We start from the raw sequence: 22,169 nt of genomic DNA, 5'->3' as shown, positions 1-22,169 counted from the left end.
TGCATTTATTCAATGCATTTGCATCAAAGTGCGAACTCGCGTGTCAATAGCCGTTGCAATGTTTTTACGCAAATTAGGTTTGGTACACTTCCAAGCAACAATTTAAATACATGTTTTAACAAGTTAATAGCCCTAATGTCAACACTTCTGAAAAAATACTGTATCAGCTAGCATTTAAGTGAGAGGGCATTCCAATGTTCTGTACAACTGAAGATACTTTGTATGACAGATTATATTCTATAACAAAATAAAACATGCAGCTCTGTCCATTTGGCATACAAACCTCAAGTGAAATGGAAAATTGATGGTCTTGAATACATTTCAAATGTGAATAACTTGCTTTAAATTCTTCAACATGGTTATATATGGTGTAATGTAGCTGTCAATTATAAATTAATATAAATGTACTCAAGTAATCCAATACTCATATTAAAACTAAAACAAACAGGTCATATATTGTCTCAATTTAATCACAAAAGGTGAAGAAAGAAAAGGTAGATAAAAAAAAAAAAAAACTTTTGCAAGCAGATTAGTTAACTCGTAAATAACACTAACTCAATATTTCACTCTATTCTCGTTAATATCATAGTCGGCAGCCTCTCACACTCCAGTCCAGCCCCATATCGTAGAGTCACTATAGCGGTCCTCTGCAACGCCAGTCTGAAATGCCCTGCAGCGTTCTCAGGGGAGGGCTTGGTCAGAAGGCAGATTAGCGTTGCTTGGTGACCACCAGGTTCCTCAGCATGTCGAAAGAGTTGCCATCGGGCTGCACAGAGACCACACCCTGCTCCCTGGAGCGCACCTGCAGGAAGCCGTTGTCGTCCAGCCCCACCACCTCAGCCTCGGGACCGTCCTCACTCCACAGGCGCACCTGGGTCCCACTGAGGGCAGGGAGAAGCCAGGTCAGGGTACAGTAATACTGGATATATATGATGAGTTGTGGGAACTTCTATTTGGTGAATGGCTCATAAGGTAAAACTTGAAAAAAGTGATTGGACAAAAAACATTGGTAGACAGTCTTTTTGTTCCATGATAGATTGTTCCTGTTCTACTGCTTTAACTACTAATCAACCTGGCATGCAAAAGGACTATTCTGGACTATTCTATCCCATATGACAGTAGCGGTATTCCAAGGGGTTACCTGTGTATCCATCTCTTGTAATAGATAGGCAGCACCGCCTGGGGCCCTCCCTGCTGGAAGGCAGCGATGAGCCCCTCCAGGGAGGTCAGGGTGCAGCCTATGACCTGAGCAGGGCTGAGGGCCTGCAGGCTGCAGCCACACTCGTGGTTGTGCCTGCTCACCAGGTCGTTGATGCAGATGGTGGGGTTGCTGTTGCTGACATTGATGCCACATCCTATGAAGTTCCAAAGTTGAAATATGACCACTTTGTTTCCCAAGACTTTTTGCTTATCCAAATTGCGAAATGTTGTGTTGTAACAACTCTCTTATTGTAGCGACTCTTACCAATGAGAAGATGGAAAGATGGTCCCATGACTGATGATGTCACCAGCACACCGCCTAGCTTCATTAAGTTACCGTAGTAGATATCGTTGGGCCACTTCACCTTCAAATCGATGTCCTGAAAAATAAAATACACTACAGTACATTAGCCAACAAAGGCTACAATACATGAGACTGTTTTGTACGCAAAACTTAAAGTTTAAAACATAGTAAGTCTTGGTTTCAAACATGTCTGTCAATTTAACCTGTATAACATATGGCATCCTTGTCCAAGTTTCTACGAGGTTGAAAAGGTTATACTGTAGATCTCTCAAACTAAGCAGTTCTGACTGACTTTGAAGGACAAGTTCTGCCTCATCTGCTGCACATCGTCTAAAACCACCACAGTGTCTTCTTTATTATTATTATTTTACCCAGAACTCATGGCTCACCCATCACTCACGGCTCCCAATATCTTTGACAGGACTTACATAGAAAAAAACATTAAATCTGCCAAAATCCTAGACTCTAGTCTACATTAGAATCCAGATATTAACATAAAACATAATTTGTTTTGTGTCAGTAATACTTCCTGAGCCTCGTGTGGGGTTCAGTAGAGTTAGTCAACAACTGGGAAATGTGACAAATGACCTCAAAGACCCAGACACTGCTGTGCATATTTCCAGTCACCAAACACCTGACCAAAAGCAACTAAAACACAGTGAAAACCAAATATGGCCATTACATGGTGAAAATAAGATGCTTTACTGGTAAACTGCCTTTCCAATTGACTTAATAGCTGGGAGGGGGTCCTCTAACAGAAGCCCTTTGATCATTGAGTTAGGCCTCATTGACTTCTACAGCCTCCAACAGGAACAGCAGTGTGCTCATTGGAACCAGAGGAAGAGAACAACCTGAAAGGTCTGATGAACTGGACCTGATCCTGGCTCAAACCTTTACTTTATATTTATATCACATCCATGTGGACATCCATGTATTTGTGTCAATAGATGACATTTGGTTTCTGCTATCTATGCCCACCAAAAATGCTGTCCATCATGTAAAATAAAACTGAGCGAGACACCAAGAGTCAAATTTCTTAGCATATACCATCTATGTTTTGGTAGCATTGTGCCCCTGGGTCTCCAGCTGTGCCGTAGTATGTGATCTGTGACTGGTTCTGGAGAGGACTGGCTGAACACACCTCATAACCAGGCAGCGTGCGAACGGCCTCCACCACCGCCAGCGAGGCCAGATGCTGTAGGAAGGGTATGCTCTGGCCCAGCCTGGAGCTCAGCGCCACCTGGACATGCAGGGTGAACATGGCACAGCCTGGTGGACTGAGCCACGCGTTCCCTCCTCGTCCTGACACATTTCCACACGGACAAAAAAGACATGAACGCGACATGAGGACAGCGAGAAGACAGAAAAAGGAACTGAAGTCTGTGTTGGAAGGTTTAAAATAAGGAAATGCTTACCTCATGGTCAATGTTTTAAAATGTTTTATTATTATCCAGGAGGGATGAAAATAAAAAGTTATAAAACTTTTGTGTGTGTGCGTGCGCGCAGTGTGGTGGAAAATCACCGACCTCTGCCCTGGGTTTGGCGAGCAGCTACAGCGATTAACCCCATTTCCTCAGGCAAGTGGAGCGTCAACCTTCACAGCAGACAAGAAAGGAGGAGAGGGGAATAAAGTCGATAAAGTGAGCTTGTAGTAGGCTTGTCAAGACAGCCAACACTGGTATCTTCTCGTCTCAAAGCTTGTACTAAAAAGTCACCAGCAATGTGGAAAATATAGGACATTTGTATCCATAAGACTTGCCTTCCCAGTCATCCAATCACTCATTTTCCATAAGGTATCAGGGAGGGTGGAACTGAGCAGACCTATATTCTTCCTGGACTTGAGCTGAACCCATGACCTTTCACCACAGGGTTCACATCCCCCAGGTGCACCAGTCAAATAACCCCCCCTCCAAGGTAAACAAGTATCCACTTGACCCCTATGTCACTTACACACTCTCTCGTCCTTACTGTTGCCACTTTCTTCCCTCCCTCTAGTGCACGCAGGTGCCAATCAAGGGATTCAACGCTAATTTTTCAAAACAAATTTGGCCTAGATAAATCACAGCTTTGGCAAGGCCTACCTAATATGCATGTGATTAATCGCACAAAGACGCAGACGTTGATAACAGTGAAACAGCCTTGTTTAATCAATGATTTTCCAAAGTTTCCTCCGTTCAGTAGAGCAGCTCCGCCGCAGGCATCAGGCAGTTAATGTTTACTCTCTGGTCTGCTCTGAGCAACTAGTGTTGGGCCGGATGGGCACCTGGTATTAATCAAACTCAGAGTTAAAGATAAACTACTCAGCCTGTTCAGGTGTTAACTATGCACCTTAGCTTTCACCCCCAACACCCACACACCATAATATCTCTCACACACACACCCCATGCCCAACACCCCACCTAAACATTAGCACTCAAGTCCTCAATAGAGCTGGTGTTAATGTGTTCCAATCAGCATGTACAATCTTTACTAATGTATGCACTGTGCAGTCTTTGAGAAATACATTAGAGGAAAGCCCAAACAGCTATGTAATGTGATGTAGCAGATGGATCATCTTACCTACATTCCAGACACTAAACACTAGATTACTAAACACCATGAGAGTCACACACAAACACACTCTGCCACAACAGGGGTGTGTTTGATCTTTATATCAGACTGATATAAAGGACATGACACACCACCAATCAGCATCTTAATGGTGAAATCTCTGAACAAAATAAATGAACCCAGTAGGGTTTAGCAAAGAAAGTCTCCTGGCTGGTTAACAAAGATTGTGAAGCTGGCAACCTTAAAAGAGGGGCTCATTTAGATGCAAAGAGAAGGTGTCAGCGAATAAGATTAGGTGGTGGTGGGTGTTAATCCTCTGAAACTCATTGGCCAAACAGTGGTGTTTAAGAACCACAGTGTTTATCAAAGGGATAGCGGGAGATGGCTCTATCTAGGCCTGGACGTATGCTGTCTGGACCCTGGTGGGACTCACTTACATGGAAAACCAGAAGGTTGTTTAATCTAAAAAGTTACAAGATTACCAGTTTTTTTTTTATTCTCAGTGCGCCCACTGGAGTTTGTGACTTGATATAGAACAATGAAACAATCATTGTAATATTACAAAATAAGTTCTCATAGTTTATTACAACAACAAAAACTACATGAGGGAAGGATGTAGTTTAAATATATGAATTAACTGCAAGAACCTGGAAGCATATTTTTGCAGGCATTTCATAATATTATTGTTAATAGCAAATCCTGTGATTGATGCAAATTTGTCAGAGGCCCAGAACGTCTGAAGCCAAAAAGAAGAAAATAATTTCTAAATATAGCCAAATGTCAAATAACAGTTGTAGAAATGTGGCCACTCCAATGATAGTTATTAAATTTGACTTGGTGAAAAGGCTCCACGGCCAAAAAACTGCCATCATGACCTCAACAAGGAAAAACCAATAAAAACAAACTGGGCGGTTGCCATTTCAAAACCTTGAGGCTTCTAAGTCCTAGACGCAAGGAAAACACGTTTTACATAACTTTAATATTAATGGAATGGCAGCCGTGCATAATGTACAAAAAAAAGGAAAAGGCTTGCAATATGGTTTTATGATAAATCTTTTTAAATATATTTTGACTGTGAACCAAGACCAGATGTTGAGTGTATTAATTGTGCTTTTAGCTTTCTAGATCTATAGCCTTGTCATGATATAGATCACACCAAATCTGAAAATCTCTCATCTTGACAACACACACGTGCACACTAACACTCAGCACAAATGCGCACACACACACAATCCAGGTGTGTGTGTGTGTGTGGGGGGGGGCATCTGGCTGCTCCCTGTGTTACTGTGCTCCATGGTCGTGTGAGAGCTCAGTGTGTGCAGCGTTAGCTGGAGCATGACCTCCCTATGGTTGAGGCCTGTTAGGTGGCGGCCAGGCACAGAGCTGGGCGCTGGGGGCCTAATTGGGCTCTGCCGCGATTCGTCAGGACCACCAGAGCACCCTGCTCTCCACTTCGTGACAACAGCGGCCCCCTTGCCAATCAAGAGCAGGGGGGGAGCGGTCAGGGGGCCCAGCTGGCTCTCTGGAGTCCTTCAGCCCCAGAAATGATCTTTTAATAAGAACATCAGCGCCTAACTAGGCAAGGAAGACCGGTGCTGACCTCCTCCACAGGCCTGCCCAATGTACCTCCGTCGCAGCTAAGTGGGGGGTGCGGGATACAGCTGGAGATGTGAGTGCGTGCGCGGGTGTATGAGCGCGGCCTTCAATTTGGGTGTGTATTTTCACAATGTTTACAGCTATAGAGAGAAAAAATTTGTTATGGTGGATTGTGAAGTGAGTGGATGAGAAGGAAAAGATGCATTACCTTAAAGTAATGTGATAATATTAGACCATTTACAACTTCACTACCACAAAGCTAAAGAATGCTAGACACGGATGAAAACTTGGGTACCTCAAGACAAAACGAAATCTGCAAAAATAATACAAAGTTTACTCTAAATGCTATTTATATTTTTTACTATTACAGAGAATGTGAGCAATTGCTGTTTCAGAGTATTATAGAGGACATAAGAGAGACCATTTCCAGATCCCCCCTCCAGAGTGGACAGTTTCTCCTTCCACAGCGCTACTCTCTGCAGTAAGGCCTCGCTCTCCAATCACAGCAGAGCAGAGAAAAGCTGCATTGTTCCAAAGCTGGGAACCAAAAAATGAGCCGTTTCTGATGTGAAGGGTGTTAAAAACCCCCCAAAATGTCTCTTTTTCATGGCATTGTCCTCTCTGAAATCAATCCCCTCTTTCTTAGTGTGCCTGGCTTAGCATGCAAAGCAGCGTCAAATTAATTTCTTCAACGCAAATATGAGATCAGTCGCAGATCAAACAAAACATCTCACTTCTAAACATGGTAATGCTCTTATACGCTCAATGAGAGATTGTCAATAAAGAAGTAGGTGGAGGGGTGGGAGAGAAGTTGTGCGTGTGTGTGTGTGTATATGCCTTGCCTATGCTTGTGGGTGCACAATGAGTGTATATACACATGTGTATAAGTGTATGTGTGTGTGTGTGAGAGAGGCGTAAGTGTTTGTGAGTGAGTCGGATCTCCAATCCAGGCTAGCTCAGCCTGTGCAGGGCTGAAAAGCTGTGGGGGCTAATGCATTCCTCTAGAAAGCTAATCTCATTTTCAAAGCACATTCACAGAGGTCGCCGCTGGCTCAGAGAAAAGCCCAAACGCATTAGAAAAATTCTCAATAACGTTCACAAAGGAGAACAGAAAAGGCCCACAATTAGCAATTAGACAGCAACAATGGGGGGACTTTCACCTGCAAGTGAAACAAATAGACAAGTGAAACTGCACTCTGCTCAACTCCCTCCCGGGTAGCGTATAGAAGTGAGGTTGAAGTGTGAGACGACAGCGTTTAAAGTTCAGGCTCGTCCTTGTCCAAGCAGAGTGCTCCTTCAGCTTAATTGAAATTGGTGTAAAATCCAAAAACAACGTCCAACTTAAGACATTAACTCATCAGTAAGTCTTCTAGATTGGCGAGTAGAGTGGCTGGCTATAATTTAAGAATTAAGTTTCAATACGAGCACTGTGTGCTCTGAGAATTACAGACACTGCAATAAGGCTGCAACAAGTGGGCCTACAGTAAATATGGAAATATATAAAACGCTACATTAGAAATATGAAAGAAATTCCTGAATGACATAAGCAAGATGGATTGCACTCCTCCCCACAATTTATCTGGGAGGATGGCTGTGGTTCTGAGCTAGGGGCCTGCGCTCGCTCCCCCACCCTGAGGCCAAGGCCTGTAGCAGAAACCAGCTGTGTTTCTCCAGGTTGGTCTCTTCAAATGAGCAGCAGTGGGCCTGATTGGGACCAGCGACCGCATGCAAAGGGGACTCCCTCAACCTGCAGCAGCCACCGTGGGACAGTCAAAAAAACAAAAACGAAACTCCTGTAATGTCTCTGTGCTTGGAACTCTGATTAAAGCCCATCATTTTACCTGGAGAACCAGAGAGACAGCTCCTGCATGAGACTCCTGTGACTGTACCATGGTGAGCTTGTTGTGTGGTGCTACAGTGGTTGTTCCTGATCGACTAACAAGAAATTACAACTTCCGGAGCTGCGTCCAAGGACAAATGGAAAAGGACAAAGGACAGAGTGACCTAACTGTAGAAGAGGGGGGGAAAAGACTTTGAAAGCTACCACAACGGTGTTAGTAAGTGACCCCACTACCATAGCCACTATCGACATCTATTTCATCTTCACAAACCGTTCCAAGTCTCATTGTTCGTTAGATAATTACAACAAGACCAGAACAAAGGCAGACAAAGTTGCATGTGTGAAGGCTGAAAGACAGAGCCATAGCTCCCAGTAGAGGAGCAAGGGGCTTTCAAGTCAAGACATGTCTTTGTATGGGGTGGGGGGTAGAGATACCCCTTCCACCCACGGCTCAGGGGTCTTTGTTTGGGGGCAGCCGAGTCAGAGGGGTCACCCACCCAGGGCCTCAGGGTCAGAGGATAAATGGCCACCAGCCAAGTCATCTGTGGGACAAGTGGGGAGGAGTGGTAACACACACCACTGTGTGTGTGTGTCTGTGTTTCTTCCAGACCTAGATTAGTAGCACATAGCCAGTCTTGCACCTTGTTCTTTGGGGGGTTGGTTAGGGTGGGCTTTAGATCAGACAAACAACCCCAAAGGGTTCTCCTCTACACCCCCTGAGTGGTGAGCCAGGGTGACAAATCTTCTTTGACAGGTCAGATGAAGATGTTTCCCAACACCATGCTGCCTGTCACAACCAACAGTTGTCACTTGTCTGCTCCAATAATGGCAACCCAATGGTGACCACAAAAGATATCTGCTGCCATGGAAACTATGAGTAACGACACCTTAATTATAATTGAAGAATCAAATCATTCTAACCAGTTATAGTACGAGTGGCAGCCGATTGGAGGGACATTTTACCGGAAGCCATTTAACCTGCAATAGCATTTCCCCCCAAATCTCTCACTCTTTCAATCAAGTTCACAAGATCAAAATATCACAAATTCAAAGATTATGTCTGCCGTCAATGCTCATTTCCAAAACTGGATTTTCTGTTATTAGAATAAGTGTGTTTGCATTGATCATCTGCTGGCATCAAAGTGATGATCAATAGGAGAGGAAAAACTAATCTGTAAATGTGATTAATTGAGATAATCCTGTTTCCAGAAGAGCGGTGAAAATTATCATTTCCAAATAGCACCCTTGGAGGTGATCAATGAGAGGTGGCATCCATTACTGAGAGCAGTCGAGGCCAGGGCGCTTTTCTTTTTCCCTGAGTCTGCGGTACAGGCCTGGTTAGACCGCTCCTATAATGGCCTAGAACGATTGGAGAAGAGATACCGGTCATCAGAATGCTGAAAAGTCGGAGCTGATGTCTCTCTTTAACTGGCGAGCCTAAAAGCGACGTCTCTGTTTGAAATGCCTCCTCAACGCAAGCCTCATCGTTCTGTTTGTTCTTTCCCCACAGCACCTTCAGTTCTCATAAGCAAATAAAAAATGTTGTACATAAAGGCATCTGAATCAAATGTATTTCATCTTGCTCCAACAAAATCCTTACTAGATCATGAAAGCTTGTTGTTTCACATACTAATTCATTTGACAAACTATAGCGTGTCAGCACAGTTGGAGAGTGTGTGGGAGTCTGTCCTGCACCACTTGATTATTTCCCACTAGTTTGTGCACATAGGACCCTCTCTCCTCTCATTGTGACCCAGCACTCCAGCTCCTTAGCATGCCCTTCACTGGAGATATGTAAACTTGAACTCCCAGCAAGCCAGGCTTGCAAGCCAGATGTTGCCCCGAATATGAAATGAGGACTATAAGCATCTGCCTACAATTTGACATAATTGCAGGTAGAGCATGCAAGGTCAATTGGACCAATTTGATTTTTATGTACAAACCTGCAGCAGCAGTTACGGGGGCTGTCTGTTTTCTCCCTCCCTCACTGCAGTTCCCTTTTCACCGTACAAGGCTTCGTATTTTTCACAGGAAACAGGACCCTAATTCCATACAGTGTCAGTTTGGATTTTGGATTCCCTGTCAAAACAAACACTGATTGCCAGGGCTTTAGCCCCGTCAACTGGTGTAGCCTGAACCAGAAGAGCCTCTTGTTCTGGTTGTTGGTCTTATTTCCACTTCCATAGGAGGAAAGTGTTATGCTCCCATTAGCTAAAAGTGGGTCCTGTTTATGTGCCCACCTCAGAAATGACTCACAGACTTTCACAGCACAAAACAAAAATAAGAGTCAATATGCTCGGTAATGCTAGAAGTTGTAGAATTTTACAATTTAAGAGCAACTTTGTGGGCAGAGTAGAGAATGGTAGAGAATTTGAGTCAAATGAATTTCAACAACTACCACAACATTTCACATGGCATTTAGAGGCCTTAAAACAGTTTGGTGAAAAATCCCAATTAGCATTTTATGTCCACCATAGTTGGTATTCACCTGAATGCAACCTGTTCTTAGTGGAGAGGAAACGTGGGCCTTTTTCCTGTACGTATCTAATTCCTTGGCTGGAAAAGAGGGGAGTAAGAGAACAGCAGGAGAGAAAGCAAAATGTGTAGCAAGAAAAGTGTGGGGGCTCCAGGCGCTGGGATCAGGTTCACCAGAGCAGGAAAAGCATCATTATAGGTGCTCTGGGCTCGGTGGAACAGCGTTCAAGAACACCGTGGGGTCTCTCATCCTGCCTTGTTCACAAATAAACACTTCCACACCGTTAACAACCGAGTCTCAATTGTCGTTAACAAAACAGGCCATTTAAACTGTCTGTCGGATGCAAACGTGCCCCTGTCATGTAACCTTGAGGAGGGAGGCTGTCTGGATGTGTTGCTACTGAAAGGCCTTGACGCCATACTCCTCAACGACATGAAACAGAATTAAGAAATACTTAAACTACTTAGACTTTGATCAAATACTACCCATCTATTATAGAAATTCAGTTTTTGTACATTTTAAATGTGGGTACTGCCCACGCTAGCGGAGAGCATGCTATTGGCCAGCGGTTACACCAGAGTGTGGAGCAGACCAGGCGACCTCGGCAGAAGGGGCATTGAGATTCAAGCTTGGTTGTGACCTTGTAAGAACACTATCCTCTGTCTTGAGGCCGGCCTATTATTAGCTTCTTCTGGCCAAACAAAGGACTAATACTCTGGACAAACAGACGGCCTCCATACCCACCGCTCCACCCTCGCCCAGCCCCAATGAGCTTAGCACCAGAAGCTGGTTGTCAATATAGCCCAGTCTTTATCAGACCTCTAAAGCAATGATCTCGGCACTTTAGCCCCCCCGAACCAAGCCCCCTTTTATTAATCTCAACCTCAATGGTCTGCAATTCATCCCCCTTCCCCCCATAAAGGAAATCATCTGAAGGGGGGACTTTTAATAAGAGATTAATCTGTAATTAAAACTGCGTTTAGGAGAATGAAGCAATAAAGGTTTCATTATTCTTGTAATTATGATAATTTAGAGACCTCAATTTAGAGTGTTTTCAGTACAGCTATTTATGGTGGTATTGTGGCACACAAGGTAAAAATGTATTACCTTATTATTAATATTATTTATGGCATCATATTGTTGAATTCCTTAAATGTTTTGAGTGAATTCTATGAATCCTTACTTTGACTTGTAGATTATTTAATTAGATGTGGATTTGCTGTGTAAGTAATTAAGGAAAATTAATAAATTATATTAGGGACACTACCACTGAAAAAAGGTTCGACTATAAATCGTGATAAATCCATCATTTGTGTTAATATATTACTATTAATACTACAACAATGTTTTTTTTCTAATTGACTTATCTTATAACATTGTCAGAACATTTCAAGCTTGAGGCAAGAAACCTAATATTATAATTTGCTTGCCAGCAGTTAGCACAATGCAACTGTAATAAGCATTTAAGTAAGAATGTGTTTTTAATTGCCGTTTTAAGACAGTCCAATTCTCACCATGAATTATTCAGATTATTTTCACTTCCCTCGACTAAAGATTTGACAATGGACGAATAACTGTTATTGCCCTTGCACTTACTGTACATTGGGCTTTGGGTCCATTCCTCTCTTGCTGCACTGAAAACAGTTCCGTTCAAATTGAATAAACACAGGGTAATGAAAGAAATGCTTATTAAGTCCAGATAACTGGAGAACCTCCAAAGAAAACTGAAAAGCTACACTTGAGTAGCTGTTACAAAAGCACAAGCCATCCAGACCCATTCAGAAAATGTATTTTTTCGATACATTTTTACGATACCCTGTTTTCGCTATCATCAGCAAAACCTAATGCCAAAATAAATACACTTCAAGACAGATAAGGTGTCACACAGTATTGTGATGCTTTATACTGACTGTGCTGACTGTGGAGAAGAGCAAAGTGTGTAGAGGTTGACATGACCCTCAAAATCCATCTAGAATTTATTACCTAAACAGCCTGTGAACACAGACAATACTCCACTCGCTTGAGGTGAAGATTTCTTTTTACAAGAGTTTTTCTTTAAGAATAATACTACTTAATCAAGACTGTAACAGCAGGACATCTGGAAATTAAAAACTGCTCAAATCAAGGGGAGGAGGGGGTGCCCTGTTCCCCCCCACTTTGGTTACCTTACAACCTTAATGACAACATTGTCAGTTCCAATCACCTCAACGCAGGTCCAGAATCCATTTTTCAAACTTTATGACAGGTCTAATAGCTTCCACCTGTTCCCGGCATCCCGCCTGTTGACTGGCAAGTTCCCAGTGAGATGTGGGGCTGGAGACAAAGAGCTCTATTAGGTGCAGCCTGCCTCTGCTGCAGTGAGCTCACTCAGCCATTAAATTAGTTCCAGCCCAGAGGACTGTCGACCACCCTAACCCCCCATAACATCATGGACAACCACTCAGTCAAATTCTCTCTCTCTCTTAAAAAAAAAAATATCTTCCACTCTAGCTTTTACAACGCTTTACCGCTCTCTTGATCTTCCATCGTTGTGCTCTCACTACCAGGGTGTCTGACAACTTTGCTTCCGTAGGAACTTTCGTAAACCCTGCCATCACCTTGTGGTGAACTACGAGTGCATTGCAGTGCATGTTTCATCAAGTGTCAGTTTTCCTTCACAGATACTCTTACACTCCTCTTATCCTGCTCTATAACCCAGCCCGCTGAGTGGTATGATATTGAAATAATAGCCAATCTGAATCACAGTCCTATCCCAGCTCCTCTGCATTTTGCAAAGCAAATGCAAAAATACAAAACCCTACCCACCTGGTAAGGTAGACAAAACTAAGAGGACCTGAAATGTTTGAGGGTGGAAAGGTCAAATACTGTTTTCAATGAAAGTCTAACCCACAAACAAAAATCCAACACATGGAAATAAATCTTCTGAACAAAAGTATCCCACTACATCCCATTTACACTAACAATGGGAACCCCATGCCTAAGGGGCTGGTGTAGCAGTGTGTGTTACCCTTCCAGCAAGTCCATGGTAGTGGGGGTGACCTCGGCGTACAGCAGGGTGCGTCCCAGCTTGGTGGTCCCCAGGTGCTGGATGTAGGTCTGCAGGCTGAACTGTTCTGAGTTCAGCTCTCGAGGGGAGTCCGTGACCAGGGCCAGGGTCCCCTCAGGGACCTGGCTCCCACACTGGATATCTGAGCTGGACACCACTTTTAGGGAGGCCTTGGAAGACTTCAGCTTCCCCTCCTTGTCCACCTGGGTGTGGAGCCACTTCAGGAAACCGGCCCTGCGTTCCTGAGGGAAGGAGGGGTAGATGAGGGGGATGACATTATAGTTGACTGACAGAAAGTTGGAGTCCAGACAAGCTAGCAACGTAAGAAAGCAATATTTCAGCTAGAAATACAGAGAGACAATGTCTAGTCACTGTGGTCAGGTGGTCGCTGGTTTAAAGGACTGCTATTGAACAGACGACCCTCCTGACAACAAACGGAACAATGCGACTAACAGCAACTAACATTTACTGTACAGGGTTAAAGTACAGATCCCTGCGTTAAATTAGATAATCAACGACCATGGCTAATCAATGACACGGTTTAATTACTCGCCGTTCTTGCGGGTGGTGGGGCTGAGAGAACCACTCTGTTCCAGTCACTTCTCATTAATCACCAGGCTACAATACACACACACATAAATGACTCATGCTATAACACATTGCCGCCCTGTGTTTCCAGTTGATGACTAACATTGAACATGTTGCTCAACATGTCAGCATGAGCCTCTTCTCTCAATTGAGGCAGAGCTTGGATATGTTCCTGGGCTAATGCGATACGGTATGAAAGTTCTACTTCGACAGGAAGAGGATGAATTCTTTGCAGACTGGGCTTTGCAGGCTTTGGTTTAGGCTAGCTTCCCTCCAGGGAATTAAGAAAATTGTCTCATCTGTTGCTTTGAAAATGTTACAAGAAAAAAGTATTTTAAAAAGGATAGGCTGTTACATTAGTTCAAATCCCTATATCAACTACGACTAAATATTTTCCTGATTGGAATATATCATACAATTTAGTGAATTGTTTACGGAGTAGGAGAGAGGGGGTTCAATGTAAAAAAATCAAAAATCAAAGTGGGTTTTAGAGTGCCTTTTATTTGGGCCTCTACCATAACCATGTATGAACAAAATGAAAATGTACTATTGACTCAGCTTCCCCCAAAGACACATATGGTTTAAAAAAAACTGAGCTTATCAATCATTTTGTTTAACCATAACACGTCGCTCGTAGGAACCTCGGAGAGCAAATAAGGTCATTAGACGGTGACTACTCCATGGTTAAGGCCTGTGTGTATCTGCAGACTCAGAGACAAAGCCTGCTAGGCCCCCCTCTACTGAAGGAGCACCACTTCCATGTAATGAGCATGACATCGCCATGTGCCGGGAGAGTGGATGGGCCACTTCATTTAACGGCAAAGAGGTAGAGAGGAGAAGAGGAAAAAGTGTCACCGACATTCTTTGAAGGGAACACCTAAAATGAGTGTATAGATGAAGGGAAAGGGGTAGAGAAAAATGGCCCTTGACTATGAGGGGTGATGGATTAAGCGGGGGGAAAAAATCTAACTTGGGATGGGGTGACCCCATGAGATTTCACTTTTCAAGAGGAAAAAAAATCTGACATGGAGATATGTGAATTCTAGTCCTTTTATTCCCCTATCAAGTCTTAATAAGAAAGAAAGGGTGGGGGGGAATTCTCAAGACACCATCTGTCACCCAAAGCCATGTGATTAGCACCCCTCTGAGAGACGACAGCACAAAACAGGGAGAAAGGCCTTATTAGCTAGCTCAGATCCATATTTAGTGAAATACGGTGATGGTTAATCAATTAGAGACACTAATCTGCATGACTCAATTATCTGCTTTGTGCCAATCACAAAAGAGAGAGGGCAGTCCCTGGAGACCCATTAGCCTGAGTTAACAAGACTGACATCCACTGTCAGGAAGGATAGCTGAGGGCGCTTCTCACTCCAGGAAATATTTTCTACTTTCCTATACTAAATTAAACTGTAGTGAGGAGTGAAGAGTAATATGGTAAGATGGCTGAGAGCAGAAACAGCATGTTTTCAGGATAGCTGTTGGGAGGGGGGGATAAGCAACAATCATAACTTCGATGAAGCAGTCAACAACGAAGTTGCTGAAATCCAACCCCTCACTTGACTAATATGGAGAAGGGGAACCTGACAAACGTGCACACACACACACAGACCCAGGTATACACACACACACAGACCCAAGTATACACGCACACACACACACAGACCTGATAATGCACACACGTACACACACTACTTGAAATTCCCCAGCTGCTTTAAGCTCCACAGTCCCTCCACACTCTTGTGCCGAGGCAAGGTGCACAAACTGCCCCGTATCCACCCCCCTCCATCTCCTCCCACACACTGCACCTACCATTTCTAGAACAATCTGGAAGCAATCCCACCTACTCCCCTGCTTTCATCCTCCTGGTGTTTGTTGTAACAAAGTGGCTGGGGCAGGGGGGTCAAAAAGGTCATACTGTAGTCCAAACAAAGCACAGTCATAGTAATACTACAGTTTGGTTTCATTTATTTATTTTATAACTGAATCAGACAGAGGCTGATTCCCACAAGTGAAAGGAGATATAAGTAACTGAACTTGTCAGAATCATTCAGGGGGACACAACACCGAATGATATATGATGACTGGTGAATGATGCAAGTCTAAGGATCTTTGGTTCAGGAATTTTGGATCAAACTGAAAGTAACCTGGCAGGTTACAACTGAAACAAGGTTTTACTTGGCCTACGTTGATCACATTCAAATTGAAAATGAATCACTTATCCTAATGTCGTAATATCATACTTAGAATGGATCAATTACTAAACAGAGCAAGGACAGAAGTCTTCTGATATGAAAAGGAGCGAGCTTTGTCCCTAAGTGACGGTAGATATCTACTGCACCCTAGTGGTAGTTTATGTACTTGACGGCATTACATTCAAACTTAATGCTATTTCGAACTCTGTCAAACTTCAACATCCATACCGGCAGCCCAGATAAAGCCAATACATAAGACACTAGGATAAAAATCCTTAGGTACATTCTGTACTGATGGCTAGAGACAATACCAATGTCTCTCACTATCAACTCTCTACTGTTGAAAATTCAATAGATGCTTTTCACTTTGAGATTTAACTACATTACCCACAAATACTAGCTAAAGCTGAGGCATTCCAGAAACATTCTCACTGTGTGTGGTCCTAAGGCATGTCACTTCCTCTCCTTAGAGGCCAATTGAACCAACGAGGATTGGATCCTTGTGGGGCCTTTGGAGATCTCTCTGAAGTGGGTGAGTAAACTGTCAGTGATCCATCTCAAACATTGATTAACTCCAAGTGCAAATTCCCCACATACCGCAACACTGGTGGGGCTATTAGAATATCAATTAAATATTCTATATATTTAATCAGGGGGCCCTCATCATCGCGCGCGCACACACACACACACACCCACACACAATGAGGAATAAGCCAGCCTGCCAGGCTACACACGCGGTCCATATAACATCTTCCACATGGTCTCGTCCTCACATCCACACAAGCTCACAGATAAACTCACAGAGCGTCAGTATATCTGGGGGAAGTTTTCAATGCTGCCACTTTGGAAAGTGCATGCATGCAAAATGCATGCTGACTAGTCCGAAGAAGACTAACAAAGTGTGTAAGTTGCCAATGCCGTTCATGCCAAGTGTGGCCATACACACATACGCCAAGCCTCCCATTGGTGATTCGTGTGAATACACATGCACACACACCACATACGCAGGTGGTCATGCACGCACACGCACACCATAATTGGCTGGGTAAATGTTTAACGAGGCAGCCCATGAACAGGGCCGTCCCAGAGAGGGGAGGTGGGCATGTGGAAACCATTCTGATTTCTAATACATGCAAATGTAAGTCCAATATATGCAACAAAGCTATGGCCCAGTTTATACGTCCAGACAGCCAGTCAAAACACGTAACGGCAGTTTTCCACCCGAACCATAACACTGGCGTTAAAGCATGCCTTTAATCAGCCTTCATCCGGATAGCTCCACCTGAGACACACTGATAAGCTAGCATTGGTTAAGCCAGATGTGAAGGTTGTGTCTTTACAAATATATAGAAGGAAAAGGTTTCCATAATGGATCCAATTTTTCGGTACAGTTCCTAATCAGTGTGAATTCTGGCTAAAAGCGTGTGGTAGATGTGATGAGAGAGCGTACCTCAGAGGTGGACAGGATGTAGACGGGGCTGGGGGGTGGGATGGGGGTCAGCTCACAGCTCAAGCCCAGCGAGGTGAGGATCTCTGTCAGGACTTCGTATCGCCGCGCATTGCTCATCTTCAGCTCGTCAAAGCCTTGTGACGTCACTTCCTGAGAGTCGGGGGCCGTCTCCAGATGGACCTGTAATTGCCAAAATGGGGAGTTCAGATGGGGTGAGTTTCTCTGCTGCACACTACAGTGAAAAAAGCAAACTAAACGCTAACAACATAAAGACATTAACGACCCCAAAAACTGACAGTTGCGTTTCAAGTGGAAAACCATTTACCTGGCAAAGGACAGCCTCTCCTCCATCCCCCTCGTGAGTCATCCTCACAATGACCATGTCCTTGTCCCCACCGTGTCCTGTCAGCTCCCCCCACAGCTCCACCTCCCCACCACCCTGGGGATCCCGAGCAAACGCACTCCCGCTAGCCAGCGCGCTGAGCTCCAGCTCCGAGGTGTCCTCCCTCGTGAAGCTGAGCCTGCAGATCTGTCCTCTCCTGTCCGCCCTGGACACCAGCACCAGCCCAGCCGGGCACAAGGAGGAGGAGAGGCCTAGGACCCGGCCCCCCTGCCCCAGGTAGGCCAAGAAGCGGGCCTGGAGCTGGGGAGTCAGCGGCTCTTCCTCAGCCAGGACGAGCAAGGTGGTGCTCTCCAGCCAGGGCTCGCTCAGGGCCTGCTGGGGCCGGAGAGGATAAACCACGTAGTTGTCCATGTCAATGCACTCTGCTAACAGAGAGTACACCTTCCCAAAGCGCCACTCGCAGCCGCCAGTGTAGACTAGGACGTTGGGCGGCTTGCCGCTAGCGCTGGCTCTCTTCGACTGACTTGTCTTGGTTTCATCCTCCAACTCGTCCAGGGTCTCATCACCACTGTCCAGATCGCTGGCATAATCGTCGGGCAGGTCAGGGATGTTCTCAGCCGAGGCATACTTGACCGACTGGATGGTGCTGTTCTCCAGCTCCAGGCACTCGTGGCAACTGGACAAGTGGAGGTGGTGGCCGTGGGTCTCCATGTGGTGGTTGTTTCCCAGGGTGCGGTTGTCCTCGCGGCCGCTGTCAGAGCCTAGGTCCTGGGTTCCTCTCAGGGGCTCAGAGCCTCGTCTTTCACTCAAGCACCTCCGGATCTCCGGGGGTAGGAGCAGGCTCCCTTTCCTTTGTGTTTGCTGGATGTCTTCTTTCTCTTTGTCGCAGCCGCAGGGTGAGGGTTGAGAGTGGACGTTTTCTGTCTGGGGGTTGTTCAGGGAAATGCAATGCTTCTCACTTGCTGGTTGTCGCTTTTCTAGAAGTTCTTTGAGTGCAGATTCCCTGAGAAGGACAGCTGAAAAAATATGACATGGGGGATTGTTGATCCAAGTATTGCATAATATTACCCAAATCCACTCACACACACACACAGCTTCATGCAATTTGTGATTTCACAACAAATCGTTATAACTGAAATGCATTTTGAAACAAAGTGTTTCATCTTTACAGTAGCCATCTAAAAGTGACTGACCCTTGATCTAAACCTTAGCATTAATACACCACTTCCCACACACTTGTGTCACAAGACATGTCTGTGAATCCTTCCTCAAGTGAAAAATCTAATTACATCTCTAACTGGATTGGACATTATATATCACACTGAGCACACAGACAGGTGGTTTCCATAGTCAACTCACAAACTATTTTAGAAGGCACAAGTCCATTGTCCAGCTGAAGACGGTCTTCCATAAAGGCCACCCCCAAGCGGCTGAAGTTGTCAACGCTGGCCTGAGCCACCGCCCTGAATGGCTGGCCTGGACTACAGGCCAGAGGGAGACAGTAGTCGGACCACTTTAATACCTAAACACCAGGACAATGAATGGAGACACAGGTTAGCTGTAGTTTCTGATGGCCAGCACAGCTGAAGAAACTCTGTCAAGCAGACAGATATTGGCCTCAAGTATGACCAGATACTTGTTCAGTAAAACCAGTTGGTGCACTAAACACCTTGAAGGAAGACTACACACTAACCAACATACACACAATCTATGAACATACATTGTTTGTAATATATTGCATTAATATCTTAGCCATGTATACTCAGCCTGGTATAATCCATACAAATTCTTAAAAAGGCTGTATGTTGACAACCTAAAATGGCATTGATTGTGTTGAGAAAACTCCTTCACAATAGCTAAAAGAAGGATGGTGTTTCCCTACTTCCTGTCCAACTAAAATGTTTGGCCCTTGACAATCTTAACATGGTATCTGAGGAGTCAGTCAAAGTCAACAGTCTGCAATATTCTATACTTCCTTTTGTAAAGCATGACTTCCAAAAAATGATTTCTCTTTCTTTGAGCCTTCTCATGGAGCGCAGGCTCACTGAGCCCAGAGTGGTTTCTGTCTGGGATCGTCACACCCAGACAGAGAGAACAAGAGAGCGGAGGTAACACTAGGAAACAGACACTCGACTCAGGTTCCCAAACTGTGTCCACTCATCTTATGAAAGCTTCCTCCCTCCATGCTTCATAGACAACCTTGGTTTCTCTCTCTCAAACACAATTTTCCATTGTAAGGGCAATCCCACACCTTTACCCTTTTTATAAAATCAGATATCCAATCTGCACTGTAATGGTTTATATGACTGTCCTTTAAGGCTCTTTTCTCCATTTGGTTTGGCCTGGCTCACAATTGTGAAAAATGTTTTGTTGTTATGGGTGCTTTGTGAACCTGGGGGGAGCAAATTTTTTGCAACAAATTTCTTCTACTGACACATTAATTCCTGATCTGGAGTTTTTATATTGAGCATGGTAAGGTGATCGGTCGCATGCTTGAATTTTACACTAAAGCAGATAGGGGTTGTAGGGTAGCTGTTCTGTTGCATACTTTCTTTTTGAGCTTGAGAGGAGACTGGCTGCTCACTCTCTGTCCAGAGGTAGCCTCTATGATGAAAGAAATGTTCTCTATCCGCGGCCCACAAACCAGAGAGGACCCCAACAACACAGTCCACTTGCTTAGGTCATCGCATGCCTAGGAACAATACAAACAACATACACACTGATGTCTACATACAGATGGAAGTTCATATTAGACAGTTAGTGATCATTAGTCAAACAGAACGTCTACGAAACCGCATAGCCGACATTAAGGGGCTGTTACATTACTCCGAGGTGGACAGTGGACAATAAGCTATAAGACTGTAAATAGCTATGTTACTTAGCAAGCTTTTCATCTTTGCATACGCTACGGCCATGCAGTGACTGCAAGTAGGCTAATTAGCAAGCATTGTGGGCTTTCCCATTCACAAGGCCTAACAGACCCTGGCTACTATAGCTAAATAAAGGACAATAAATGATAAAAGCTTGTCACCTGAGGCTCGGTTATGTAAATAGCCTTGTCACCCAACTTCAGAAAAACCTTCTCTTCGGGCAGAGGTGGATTTAGTTGCTTATTGAAACTATGTTGGAGGATAGGTTGTCCTTTCAGATCAGACGACTTTCCTGGTGGATTCAAGGCACAGAATGTGAAACTGTTGCTAATGCTAGTGCTTTTGCTCCCGCACAATCTGCGCAAGGTGTTACGAATAACCACCGTATAGCACTTCTGAAAGCGCACCCAGAGGTAGACGTAGCACAACGTTATTAGCATTTTCTTTACATTTGGAAAGCCGTTTCCAAGCCAATTTGGCCTCTTGAGTGAATGAACATCCACAGCCGACTAGCCGCTTCCTTGTTGTTGACAGAACTCCTCCCGCTCCTCAGGCTGACAAACACGCATGCTCGGCCAGGTGAAACTTGACGCCGCACGAGGGCGACAGATCTTTAAAAAATATATATTTTATTTAGTTTAGCTATAGATCTTTTACCACGGATCTATTACAAAATGTGTGCATAAAACCTAATTCCGTGTGATGTATAACGTTTACAGTAAGTAAATAGCATCTGTCAATATATTTGTGATTATACTGTTCTTTAACATATTTGATGCTGATAATTTAGATATGCATAATAGCAAAGAATAAGAAGGTTATTTAATAAATTCATATTTTAGGTCAAGAAGTTTCGTTTCCTTGAGGTGATCAGTCAATTGACAGCTGAAAAAAAAGCATACTGACTCCCCAACTGTTGTTTGTTCAAGTGAATGGTTCAAATGGCCTTGATAAGCAGCATACCTCGCGTTGTCCTCTTCAGTCTGAAAGTTTGTAGGCAGAGGGTCAGTTTAGGACAGAAGATGCTCCCCCTCGTTCAGGACAATCACTACCCACTGCTAACAACGAAGGTGCAAGAAGGAAGACTTCAACGATGTGTGCAGCCTGAAGGACCACTTAGGTGAGAAGTAGTTCTTTCGATTCTGGCTTGGGAACATATATTTGTCATTTTATTTAATTAGGTTGCATGGTTGTATTGTAGTTGCTCCTCGGTTTGGAGACCATGGACAGCTTTCAGAGAAACTGAATCGCCCCAGGAAAAAGTAAGCATTTTTTCTACGATCAACTTGCTCTAAAATGTAATCATTTTAACTCAGTTACCCGACCCTAATCTTTTTTTAAATTTTAAGTTTAACTCAGTGACAACGGTGACAAAAACTATACCCAAGGTTGCCAATGGATTCCAGCACCCAGTCAGGTTTGTAGCAATGCGGACAGGGAAAGATTATTTCCATTTGATGTGTTCGTGTAATCCACTAAAATGTATACTACCTTTATTCATGTCATCTACAGGCTCTACATGCCCAAATCCAGGACTAATGAATATATGTCACATTTAGGGAAGAAGGTCCTGGCCAGTTTCCCTGTCCAAGCCACTCTTCATTTCTACAATGATGACTCCAGTTCTGAGGAAGAAGATGAAGACATAGAAGAGCACCAAACGTATTTGCATGGACTGGACCGTAGGATACACCCATCTCATCCCCTTAGT

The 22,169-nt window shown here is 44.2% G+C and overlaps 1 protein-coding gene across 3 annotated transcripts; it reads right to left on the bottom strand.

Moving 5' to 3' along the window:
• Window positions 1-449: 449 nt before the first annotated feature.
• On the bottom strand, window positions 450-20,970 carry hlcs (holocarboxylase synthetase (biotin-(proprionyl-CoA-carboxylase (ATP-hydrolysing)) ligase)). 3 transcript variants are annotated; one of them, XM_067257807.1, is made up of 11 exons: window positions 20,620-20,970; window positions 20,137-20,280; window positions 18,948-19,110; window positions 17,571-18,604; window positions 17,246-17,425; window positions 12,974-13,254; window positions 3,031-3,098; window positions 2,646-2,806; window positions 1,466-1,580; window positions 1,142-1,355; window positions 450-881 (listed from the first exon to the last, which is right to left on the bottom strand). In XM_067257807.1, exons 1-11 carry the CDS (start codon window positions 20,896-20,898, stop codon window positions 710-712), a joined length of 2,811 nt encoding a protein of 936 aa, XP_067113908.1. In that variant the 5' UTR covers window positions 20,899-20,970; the 3' UTR covers window positions 450-709. The 3 variants fall into 3 exon arrangements, 2 of the variants coding, with proteins under 2 accessions (XP_067113908.1, XP_067113909.1); XM_067257808.1 differs by lacking the exon at window positions 20,137-20,280; XR_010879006.1 differs by lacking the exon at window positions 450-881 and having other exon boundaries at window positions 1,216-1,355; window positions 2,552-2,806.
• Between the last annotated feature and the right edge of the window lie 1,199 nt (window positions 20,971-22,169).

Source organism: Osmerus mordax, chromosome 19, assembly GCF_038355195.1.
Source record: "Osmerus mordax isolate fOsmMor3 chromosome 19, fOsmMor3.pri, whole genome shotgun sequence".
Classification (NCBI taxonomy): domain Eukaryota; kingdom Metazoa; phylum Chordata; class Actinopteri; order Osmeriformes; family Osmeridae; genus Osmerus; species Osmerus mordax.
Note: the sequence above shows the minus strand (reverse complement) of the source record. Positions and strands in the feature narration are given on the sequence as shown.